A 13,232-nucleotide genomic window follows, 5' to 3' on the forward strand; every position below is an offset into this window, starting at 1 on the left:
GTTAACATTGTTAAATCTCAGAATGGTCTAACGAATATGTTCCGCTAAACACATTATTTTAAGAAAACAATAAGTGGCGTTAAATAATGATGCTAGAAAGCTAAAAATTGTTCAGAATGTGCAAATGTATATCACAATTGAAAGTTACAAGTCTCAGTTTGATTGGGGCAACATTTTGGCCAAAATCGGCATCTTTAGGAAAATCTGAAGGCATTAAATATTAGACTCAGAAACATGAAAATTCGTAAATAGCCTCAGTTTCATATAAGAACATTAACTTTGTGACTCCATTAAGCTACCTCTATTAGTTTTCAAGTTATTTACTAAAAACCAAATTTGGAACAAAAAGTCTTTAGTCATAATAGATTAAGTACATCTGTATTTGTTACAGAAAATTTTAATTACAACAGTTGATTACACTCATGAAATAACACAGCTGTACCAAATTCAAGTCATGTCAGTCAAACACCTGCGTATGCTGTATCTCAGACGACGTCACAGCCAGATAGCTACCAAAAAGTTATGAAGTGAACTTGCGACGACTGTACACAGTCCTTGATCACTTAGATTTCATTGCTGTAACTGTTCGTGTGCCACCCATAATGTTGATAAAACTGTGTTACAATTGGTGAGATTACATTCCACTTTCAAGGCATGCAATTAACTTTGATGATTAGAGGTCACAGTGATAGACCACTTTACTTGGAACTTCCTGTAGAGGTCATCTCTGAACTGTTAATAGTGGTGTTTGTGATACGGACATTATTATTGTTATTATTATTATTATTCTCAGGAATGTTATTATATTATGTGTATATGAATTTTTACTCAATGTATTAATCAGTTACAACTCAAAACTTTTATTTATAGTCATAGTTCCTGATCCTACTGAGTAAACATCAAGTAGGTACATTTTCTTTAAGTGAGTATGAAGAATAATGTGGACTTGCAGACTGGAAATTATGGTCGGTATGTTTTTAGGCTCTTGCAAACGGTGAAAAGATAATACCCACAATCCCACAGTCTCTCTGTCTTTCTTGTCCCAATACACTCAAACTCACGTGTTATAAGGTCAGCATCAGCAAAACACCTTGTTCTTATAATTGACAAGATCAGAAGTGTTTACATTATCAAAGAAGAACTGTCCTGAGAGTGATATAACATCTTCGCTATTAAGTGCATTTCGGATGTGGTCTCAGTATTTTGTAAAGTTCGTGTTGTGTCAGCCTGTTTGGCAGCCACTGGAAGAAGTGTTGATTACAGCAAACACATTCAAAGCCACTCTGATATGTAATTACAAAAAGTTCAGGAAGTAGCATCAATAAATCAAAGCTAAAGTCATCTGTAAGTGCAGGCCCTTGGCACTGTCTAGTATACTGAATGCCATGGAGTTATATCATACTGCAACTACTATTTAACATACAACTACTGTGAATGTCTGTGCAAGTGCCTCCAATAGGCCAATGCATTTATTCTTAGATTAAGCAGTAGTAGTAGCAGACAATCATGTTCATATTAAAGTATCATTAACATTTGTTACACCTAATAATGGACAGTAAGCTATTGCTTACCAGTTTTAACACTGCATAAGACACTCCAGATCATACAACTCTGATGATAGGAACTCACCTAGGATTGTTACACCTATGAAACAAATTACCACAGGACCAAATGCAGCTTTTGAAACTGAAGATGATGTATATTTTGCTTTAGACATTGACAATTGTGCTAGTGTATGAGATTTCCCAGTGGATGTGTACATCTTCCCCCAACAAACCAACAATAACACAGTCTTGTGGAAAGTGTTTGTACATAGTGGATGGCCACGTTCAAAGTGATAGGTGTTTGCCACAGCCCCCAGACAGTTGTTTTATGTGCAACAGAATCTCAAGTAGAATATCTTCTTGTACCATCAATCACCCATGGATGGACATCAAAGAGTAATTACTGTCAACACTGACAAAGTTCTCTGTTTATTATATCTAAGTCACTAGGATGTAATACAGATGAAGTAACTGCTCTACCTTTATCGCTACTTGCTTTGAATCGAAGACGATATCACGCATCTTGCCTGAAGTTGTGATGTTTGTATGGGGCATCCAGTTTACTTCAGTGATTTCTCTAAGAACTCTATGCCAGCCACATGATTACAAATCTTATCAAAGCCCCTGGCACTGACAAGGAAATGGTGATGCAGAAAGCATGGTTCGGACTTCTATGAAACACCCGCTCAAGACTATTCAGCAGCATCAGAAGATAGCAGCTTAAAACTTTTTATGAGAATGTACTGAGCCACTTAAATTGGCAGTAGAAGCCTGGCTGAAATTTCACATGGCCATCAACCCTGGACCTTTCATCAACCACAGACCCTACTGAAAACATTTTGCCTGTAAAAACACAGGAGGGTAATGTGCCATCACACCAAGATCCAGCCTAGAGATTCAATGATAATTTATTCCTTAGAAACCCAAGGAACATGGGTGATGGGAACTTACAAGGATATATGGCATTTGGATGATAGATGGCCAGACATGGTTGGCGATGGCCACCTAACAAGTAACACTAAAATTTCAGTACACCCAACAATGTGAAATCTGTTTTAGTCACAGAAAATACAGGTACTCTCTCTACAAATGGGGCTGTACTACTTTACCCAGGACATAACCAGCAGACCCCCATTCAGCCTTTTTGTCCATTTTCAGCTAAGAGCAACCTGGCCATTCCTGGCTGTGTACATTCAAGTTTCACCATCAGAACAGTATTGCCTTCAATGCTGTTTCACTTACAATCTTCCTACCATCCAGCAGCAGTCATCAAGCCATAAAATTATTTTTGAACATTCAGTCTACTACTTCAGTTACAAGCCACATTTCAGTGTACTATTTGTTGCTATGACAATGATATCAGAAAAGCTACAAAACAGTGAGGTAGCTGAAGCAACTGAGGGCTACTAAGGTGGAATGTTTACAAGCAACTGACAGCTCATCCATCACAAAAATGTGGCACTGGGCTACACCTCAGGTATGAACTTGAACTCACAACAAACACATTGTGTGTGTGTGTGTGTGTGTGTGTGTAATGTTTCCATCTGTCTAGAACCTCTTGACCCACACTCACCCCCTCCGGATGTCTGAGTTTCTCTTTGCCTGTCTATGTGAATGTCCTGGGAAAAATCATGATATAGAAGGCATATTTTAATAATTGTAATTAACGTTTTGTTATTTACAAGCTGATATCATCAAAAAAGTCTTAAAACAATCATTGGAAGAATTTTTTTTCTAAAATGTGGACATAAAAGCATTTGGAAAGAGGACAAAGGGGTGGGGAGGGGGAGGATAAAAAGGGGGAGAGGTGAGAGGTGGAAGGCAGAAGTGGGGGGGGGGGAGGGAGAGGGGGGGAGGCTTTCAAACAGGAATCAATGGTAATTTTTAAGTATGAACTTAACAAGACCATTGTTGAAAAATCTCTGTAAACATTTGTTAACAACAAACAAAAAACATGCAGTATGCTCAAATACTGTATGTTGCTCTAATTGAAACTTGGGCCATGGATGCAAAACTGTTGCCAGAACATACCATGGCTGTCTTTTTACTGTATTCCTGTGGATAATGCTGGGTAAAATAAATAAAGAAATGTCAAAGAAGTACGTCATATCAAGATTATTAGAGGCCTACAATCAAATTGGCCAAGGATTTGGTAAGAAAGCTGAGGAGATGCAGAGCCTCAAGGAAGAATGAGATACCACGGCCTGTATATAGCCCTATTAATTTCCTGTCCTCTCCTGAAAGCAGTGTCAAGATTATTAAGGACCTATGATTAAACCAGCAAAGGCTTTGGTAAGGAAGCTGAGGATATGCAGTGCCTCAAAGAAGAATGAGATCTCAAGGCCTGTATACAGCCCAATTAATTCACTGGCTTCTCCTGAATGCACTAGTGTATACTTTACAAATACACTCCTGGAAATGGAAAAAAGAACACATTGACACCGGTGTGTCAGACCCACCATACTTGCTCCTGACACTGCGAGAGGGCTGTACAAGCAATGATCACACGCACGGCACAGCGGACACACCAGGAACCGCGGTGTTAGCCGTCGAATGGCGCTAGCTGCGCAGCATTTGTGCACCGCCGCCGTCAGTGTCAGCCAGTTTGCCGTGGCATACGGAGCTCCATCGCAGTCTTTAACACTGGTAGCATGCCGTGACAGCGTGGACGTGAACCGTATGTGCAGTTGACGGACTTTGAGCGAGGGCGTATAGTGGGCATGCGGGAGGCCGGGTGGACGTACCGCCGAATTGCTCAACACGTGGGGCGTGAGGTCTCCACAGTACATCGATGTTGTCGCCAGTGGTCGGCGGAAGGTGCACGTGCCCGTCGACCTGGGACCGGACCGCAGCGACGCACGGATGCACGCCAAGACCGTAGGATCCTACGCAGTGCCGTAGGGGACCGCACCGCCACTTCCCAGCAAATTAGGGACACTGTTGCTCCTGGAGTATCGGCGAGGACCATTCGCAACCGTCTCCATGAAGCTGGGCTACGGTCCCGCACACCGTTAGGCCATCTTCCACTCACGCCCCAACATCGTGCAGCCCGCCTCCAGTGGTGTCGCGACAGGCGTGAATGGAGGGACGAATGGAGACGTGTCGTCTTCAGCGATGAGAGTCGCTTCTGCCTTGGTGCCAATGATGGTCGTATGCGTGTTTGGCGCCGTGCAGGTGAGCGCCACAATCAGGACTGCATACGACCGAGGCACACAGGGCCAACACCCGGCATCATGGTGTGGGGAGCGATCTCCTACACTGGCCGTACACCACTGGTGATTGTCGAGGGGACACTGAATAGTGCATGGTACATCCAAACCATCATCGAACCCATCGTTCTACCATTCCTAGACCGGCAAGGGAACTTGCTGTTCCAACAGGACAATGCACGTCCGCATGTATCCCATGCCACCCAACGTGCTCTAGAAGGTGTAAGTCAACTACCCTGGCCAGCAAGATCTCCGGATCTGTCCTCCATTGAGCATGTTTGAGACTGGATGAAGCGTCGTCTCATGCGGTCTGCACGTCCAGCACGAACGCCGGTCCAACTGAGGCGCCAGGTGGAAATGGCATGGCAAGCCGTTCCACAGGACTACATCCAGCATCTCTACGATCGTCTCCATGGGAGAATAGCAGCCTGCATTGCTGCGAAAGGTGGATATACACTGTACTAGTGCCGACATTGTGCATGCTCTGTTGCCTGTGTCTATGTGCCTGTGGTTCTGTCAGTGTGATCATGTGATGTATCTGACCCCAGGAATGTGTCAATAAAGTTTCCCCTTCCTGGGACAATGAATTCACGGTGTTCTTATTTCAATTTCCAGGAGTGTATGTGTTGTGAGCCTGAATGACATGTCAACCTCCTTCCATGTTCCATGTGGGTAGATAACTTTCATTGCCCAGCCAATCTGGGTGGTCTCTGGGACTGAGGCAGTAAACAGATCATGTAGTGACTTGTCAGTTTCTCAGTCTCGAAATGGTGCATGTCTGCCAACCACAGAAGGAATCTGGTCAGTAAATGACGCAATTGAATATTCAGCACATAAGCAATGAACAACATCATATAGTTATGAAGCATTTATTAACACATCTATCAACAGTTGCAGTACACATATTTGGCGACTAGTTCCAAACCAACTGGTTAATTTTCAAGTCTGGCCTGCTGAGGCTGCACTGAAAGTACCTGATCTTAATAATAAGCTCCAAAATAGCAATACATGCTTTACAAAATGTTCACAGAATGACTGTCACAATCCTCATGTGCCTCTTAGCGAGTTTGATTTTGATTCGCTAAGAGGCAAACGTGGATTGCTCAGGCTTGAAAATGAACCTGATGGTTTGAAACTAGGCACCAAACACATTAACTGCAAACTGTTGACAGATTCATTAATATATATTACATGAAATATATATTAAAAAAGAAGTTGATGGTTATCCGTAAACAAGATGTAGAAACTGAAAAATCAGTTAGTCATATAATATCTTCCTGTATGTGCATATCTTGTCAGCTGTTTAGCCTCTCACATTTTGGACTTTGTGGGACATCAGCATTCCGTTTTCTCCCTGTTTCTAAGCAATTCTCTTTCAACCCCATAGCTCATTAAATCTGACCAGCACATCACATTTTCATGTGCAGAAAACATTGGCTACATCCAATATTGAAACTTCCTGGCAGATTAAAACTGTGTGCCCGACCGAGACACGAACTCGGGACCTTTGCCTTTTGCGGGCAAGTGCTCTACCATCTGAGCTACTGAAGCACGACTCACGCCCGGTCCTCACAGCTTTACTTCTGCCAGTATCTCGTCTCCTACCTACCAAACTTTACAGAAGCTCTCCTGCGAACCTTGCAGAACTAGCACTCCTGAAAGAAAGGATACTGCGGAGACATGGCTTAGCCACAGCCTGGGGGATATTTCCAGAATGAGATTTTCACTCTGCAGCGGAGTGTGCGCTGATATGGGCATGAGTCGTGCTTCGGTAGCTCAGATGGTAGAGCACTTGCCCGTGAAAGGCATAGGTCCTGAGTTCGAGTCTCGGTTGGGCACACAGTTTTAATCTGCTAGGAAGTTTCATATCAGCGCACACTCCGCTGCAGAGTGAAAATCTCATTCTGGAAACATCCAATACTGTTTCACATAATAGAACACTGCAGGAAGTATATTCACAATAAACAGCATGATGTACTTTAATTGCTATCAACAGCATCTGGCATCCTTATATTTGCTCATACTAAAATAACTCTACGAGGATTAGATGCAGCAGTTACTGTGGCTGTCTTAGCTGCAGAAAGTCTTTGGATTCAGCAGCTATTGGAGATGGAATATTGGCAAACAACCAGTTTATGAATATATATGCCATATATACCAACATATGGTAACTTTATGGAAGGCAAGCATTACAACATTACATTTGGATATCAGTTCCTGGTTCATACCTAACAGGTTGACTCAATTACAGCAGTATTCAATACATTCGGTGTCTCACATTTAATTTTGTTATGTGTGACATTCTACTGCCTTACAACATGATGGCATGATTAATGAAGTAGACAATCAAATTTTCTGAGCAGAGGATAAATGGGAATCTCTTATGGAAGATGCTCATATGTGACCAGCTACTTCTACAATCAAAATACTGTCCACCACTGGCCTGTTTCACTTTGTATACTTTTATTGGGCAATTTGAAATGATGTATTATTTCATGGTACACACAATTCAAACACCAAGAATATTTTTAGTTTAAAGTTGTGTCATCTTCCACACACAATGTTGATTCACAAAGTTCATGTAAGGCACAATTTAACAAGCTATGGATTCTTAAACTGCTAATCACAAGCACATGTGATTTGCTTTTCACAGCACACATTAATTTGACATGGATAAATGTAACTATTCAATGAACACTGAACAGAGAAACAATATATGTATGGCAAGCATATACCCTACTGCACAGAAAATAGTACATCATTCAGCAAAATACAGTTTCAACTGACATCCTCAAGAATTGATGGTCAGTAAGAAACTTTACTGTTATGGTTACTATTATTTCATTATTATGCATTAAACATAGCTATGTACTGTATAATTGTGTGCCAGTGTTACAGTGGTCCTGTGGAATAGAAATAAAACACAAAATATTGCTCCTCATGAGAGTAAGCATGTACTGTTAGTGATAACTGTCTTCAAAGGCACTGTTCAGGATGCCTGATTTTCTAAATAAGCTTGATAGTGTGGCATGATGTACAGCAATCATATCTGGCAACATAGTTTGTAATTCTGAAATCTGTCTGGATCCCAGATGTAGTAAGGATTGAAAATGTCCAATCAAGTTGAAACCCAGATACGTGAGAGTACATTTGATGCAGGTGAGATTTGACAGGTAACCAATACATTGCATTCTAGCACGTATTTCATATCAACATTATTCATTTATCTTGTTCATGACACAGCCCCCCCCCCCCCTTCCCAACACATAGGATTCTACTTCTGTGTCAAACTACAGTCTGATTGCTGTATATTGCTGATGCCATTTCCTCTGTCTTTTACTTTAATCAACCACAAGACCTCGTCTTGGCAGTCAGTCTCATTATATGCACTGCATACCTTTTGAAGCAGGTCATACAAAAGCACACATATTATGCACAAAAGAATTATTAAAGCAATGTAAATAGACACTTCTCTCTTCTAGTATCAAAAAAATGTTATTCCAGGCCTCATAATGTTACCTGTTCTCTGTCTTTACAGTGCCTGACAAAAGTGAAGCACTCAGAAGACACAATCAGTTGTCAATGTAACTTTGTAAACGTACACTTCACCTGTGCGCATTTAGGTGATCAGAGCTGGCAGGCAGAAAACATCTTCCGAGATTGTCCTAAATGCTTTCTCCGAAAATTATTTCGAGCAGTTAGTCCACGAACCCACGTGAATTGTAAATGGTTGCGAAAACACACTTGACCTCTTAGCCACAAACAATGCAGAGCTGATAGAGAGCATCATGACTGATACAGGGATTAGTGATCAAAAGGTCATTGTAGCTAGGTTCAATACCGTTTCTTCCAAATCCACCAGAAACAAACGCAAAATAATTTTATTTAAAAAAGGGGATAAAGTGTCACTAGAAGCCTTCCTAAGAGACAATCTCCATTCCTTCCGAACTGACTATGCAAATGTAGACGAGATGTGGCACAAATTCAAAGATATAGTAGCAACAGCAATTGAGAGATTCATACCTCATAAATTGGTAAGAGATGGAACTGATCCCCCGTGGTACACAAAACAGGTCCGAACGCTGTTGCAGAGGCAACGGAGAAAGCATGCGAAGTTCAGAAGAACACGAAATCCCGAAGATTGGCTAAAATTTACAGACGCGCGAAATTTGGCACGGACTTCAATGCGAGATGCCTTTAATAGGTTCCACAACAAAACATTGTCTCAAAATTTGGTAGAAAATCTGAAGAAATTCTGGTCGTATGTAAAGTACACAAGCGGCAAGGCACAGTCAATACCTTCACTGCACAGTGCCGATGGTACTGTTACCGACGACTGTGCCGCTAAAGCGGAGTTATTGAACGCAGTTTTCCGAAATTCCTTCACCAGGGAAGACGAATGGAATATTCCAGAATTTGAAACACGAACAGCTGCCACCATGAGTTTCTTAGAAGTAGATACCTTAGGGGTTGCGAAGCAACTCAAATCGCTTGATACAGGCAAGTCTTCAGGTCCACATTGTATACCGATTACGTTCCTTTCAGATTACGCTGATACAATAGCTCCCTACTTAGCAATCATATACAACCGCTCGCTCACCGATAGATCTGTACCTACAGATTGGAAAATTGCGCAGGTCGCACCAGTGCTTAAGAAGGGTAGTAGGAGTAATCCATCGAACTACAGACCTATATCATTGACGTCGGTTGGCAGTAGGGTTTTGGAGCATATACTGTATTCAAACATAATGAATCACCTCAAAGGGAACGATCTATTGAAACTTCCTGGCAGATTAAAACTGTGTGCCCGACCGAGACTCGAACTCGGGACCTTTGCCTTTCGCGGGCAAAGGTCCCGAGTTCGAGTCTCGGTCGGGCACACAGTTTTAATCTGCCAGGAAGTTTCATATCAGCGCACACTCCGCTGCAGAGTGAAAATCTCATTCTGGAAACGATCTATTGATATGTAATCAGCATGGTTTCAGAAAACATCGTTCTTGTGCAACACAGCTAGCTCTTTATTCGCACGAAGTAATGGCCGCTATCGACAGGGGATCTCAAGTTGATTCCGTATTTCTAGATTTCCGGAAAGCTTTTGAAACCGTTCCTCACAAGCGACTTCTAATCAAGCTGCGGGCCTATGGGGTATCATCTCAGTTGTGCGACTGGATTCGTGATTTCCTGTCAGGAAGGTCGCAGTTCGTAGTAACAGATGGCAAATCATCGAGTAAAACTGAAGTGATGTCAGGTGTTCCCCAGGGAAGCGTCCTGGGACCTCTGCTGTTCCTGATCTATATAAATGACCTGGGTGACAATCTGAGCAGTTCTCTTAGGTTGTTCACAGATGATGCTGTAATTTACCGTCTAGTAAGGTCATCCGAAGACCAGTATCAGTTGCAAAGCGATTTAGAAAAGATTGCTGTATGGTGTGGCAGGTGGCAGTTGATGCTAAATAACGAAAAGTGTGAGGTGATCCACATGAGTTCCAAAAGAAATCCGTTGGAATTCTATTACTCGATAAATAGTACAATTCTCAAGGCTGTCAATTCAACTAAGTACCTGGGTGTAAAAATTACAAACAACTTCAGTTGGAAAGACCACATAGATAATATTGTGGGGAAGGCGAGCCAAAGGTTGCGTTTCATTGGCAGGACACTTAGAAGATGCAACAAGTCCACTAAAGAGACAGCTTACACTACACTCGTTTGTTCTCTGTTAGAATATTGCTGTGCGGTGTGGGATCCTTACCAGGTGGGATTGACGGAGGACATCGAAATGGTGCAAAAATGGGCAGCTCGTTTTGTATTATCACGTAATAGGGGAGAGAGTGTGGCAGATATGATACGTGAATTGGGATGGAAATCATTAAAGCAAAGACCTTTTTCGTCGTGGCGAGATCTATTTACGAAATTTCAGTCACCAACTTTCTCTTCCGAATGCGAAAATATTTTGTTGAGCCCAACCTACATAGGTAGGAATGATCATCAAAATAAAATAAGAGAAATCAGAGCTCGAACAGAAAGGTTTAGGTGTTCGTTTTTCCTGCGTGCTGTTCGGGAGTGGAATGGTAGAGATATAGTATGATTGTGGTTCGATGAACCCTCTGCCAAGCACTTAAATGTGAATTGCAGAGTAGTCATGTAGATGTAGATGTAGCTGCAATTTTCTGTGACAGGCAGAACAGCCACTAGAGTGCATTAGTGTTGTCAAAATGATGGAGAATAAGGGGTGTGAGCTGTGTCAAATGTTGTGTGATAGCTGAAGGACATGGAGATGTTGCATTATCATGTAGACAGCTTCATCAGCACCTGACACAGTTTGGAATGTGCCTCACTGTCAGTCTCCAATTGGCTGGCTGTTAGACTCATGCAATATTCAGATTTGTGGGACATTTGGATGTGACAGTGGTCAATGATGGACTGCATGGGAACATGAGGGTAGGCAAACTCATCATCAAGGTTCTGGTCTACTACGTCTATATTGTGCATTAAACAAATCATAATGCCTTCACATCTGCACCTGCCATCCAAGAACAAGGAATGGACCTCTTGAAACCTTCTGGCTTATCTCACAACATTGGTTGGAGACTGGCAGCAGTTGGACTAGGGAATTCCCATCCAATGCAAAGAGTACCATTAAGACTAAACTGTGTTTGGAGTGGTACCATGACCAGAAAGTACGTACTGATGACGAATGGTGTCACACTGTGTTCAGTGATTAATCGCGGTTCTGACTACCCTGGATGACAATCGCTGGCATGTATGGCAGCAAACTGGGAAGAGGTCCTATTTTTCCAATGTTTTGGGGAGGCATGGTAGTGTTACTCCTGGTGTCACGGTGTACATCATGAACATCCTGCATCCTCTTGTGTGACAGTATTGTGGTACCATTTTTCAATGCTCTACAAATGAAGTGTGTATATGAAGTGTCTGTGAGATGTTGAGGTACTCCTACTGCCAGCAAGATTTCCAGATCTGTTCCTGATAGAATATGTGTGGGATTAACTCGGATGTCAAATTTGTCCCAGTATCTAGCATATCAATGATCAATTACAACAGCTGCCAAGGGAGAGGGTACGTCTTTATGACATCCTTTCCAACTGAATCACTGCATGCATCCATGGCCAGAGGAAGTGCAATGCTATTCTAATAAGTGGGCGCATACTTTAAGTTCTTTGTAAATTTGACTTGACTTTGTAATCACTGAAATAACATCACATAAGCTTTCAACACATGAAGTTTCCTCCCCCTGCCCCCCCCCCCCTCTCCTTCTGGGTGCTTAACATTTTTTATCCATCAGTGTGTAATCTAGAAACTTAATTTTATGAACAACAGTTATCACCGATTCACTAAAAATAATGAAGAGCACATATACAAGATCTGCCACTCAAATAACATCAGATAAATGACCAGCACATATATCATGGGTATGACAGAATTAGACACAGGGGAATACTTCTGATTAAGTTAACTATCAATTTTACAGATAAAAATACAGCTTTTACTCTGCATATGATGTTATGAGTGCCAGTTTTGAATAATGTGTATTGACTTTATATGTATTTTATAATTTTGAATGCAATTTTTTCTGTCAGTTTAATCAACAGTAGTCGTACTGTCGCGTATCATCACAACCATCTATTGTAAAACAATGTGCGTAAATAACTTTTCTATTTCTTTGTTTATAATGTAATCGGAACACTTTACTGTTTTACAATATGCTTAATTTTGTTGCCATCCCAATACACACATGTATCACATCACCTCTACTTCATCCTTATTACTTTGCCACTGCCTCCTGCCCTGCCCCCCCCCCCCCCCCCCCTGCAGAGAAAAGGGGGAGCTATGACTGACTAGCTTGCTGTAGTGTCTCAACATGCATTTACTTGACTTATCTGCGCCCACATACTGTTATGGAGTCAATATTATTTATCACTATCGTTCTTAATTACATACTTACTCGACATCCTGCATTGTCAAGTGGACCACCATGGGTTGTATTCTGTGGGTTATAGTGCCCACCCAAGCTGTTAATGGAATAAAGAAAATTAAAATTAATCCAGCACTCCAATACCTGAAAATATACACATACATTTGAAAGTGCAAAAATAAGCTAGCTAGAAATCAAGCAAAAATTCCAATTCTTGTGCAGTATTGACACAAATGAAATGCAACATGGAAGTTTTTCAATCTATATTGGGGAATCTTGAACAGAAAAGTTAACTTTAAATACTATACAAATATAGCTCTTTTTATATTTTAGACATCAAAGAGAGAAAAACTTCCCTGCAAAAAAATTTACTGCCATTATCAATAGTAGGGAAGCATTTGCTGAGGGTCTACACCTGAATGGACATGAACAGGATCATAGATTTGACTCAAAGTGTCATTGTTCGTTGTTTCAGTCTCTTTTCTTTTCACAAGACACACAGTTATGAGAGGGCTTAGCACGAGTACGTGATACCCTATCAAATTCTTAT

The 13,232-nt window shown here is 41.5% G+C and overlaps 1 protein-coding gene across 2 annotated transcripts in view; it reads right to left on the reverse strand.

Annotated features, from left to right (window-relative positions):
- The window catches only part of LOC126184563 (copper chaperone for superoxide dismutase), a 113,645-nt gene that overhangs the window by 15,859 nt on the left and 84,554 nt on the right, over positions 1-13,232 (reverse strand). For both annotated transcript variants that reach the window (XM_049926991.1, XM_049926992.1), the window contains exon 4: positions 12,713-12,779. In XM_049926991.1, coding sequence (XP_049782948.1) covers positions 12,713-12,779 — 67 coding nt within the window. The remainder of the gene's footprint in view (positions 1-12,712; positions 12,780-13,232) is intronic.

Source organism: Schistocerca cancellata, chromosome 4 (genome assembly GCF_023864275.1).
Source record: "Schistocerca cancellata isolate TAMUIC-IGC-003103 chromosome 4, iqSchCanc2.1, whole genome shotgun sequence".
Taxonomy (NCBI): Eukaryota; Metazoa; Arthropoda; class Insecta; order Orthoptera; family Acrididae; genus Schistocerca; species Schistocerca cancellata.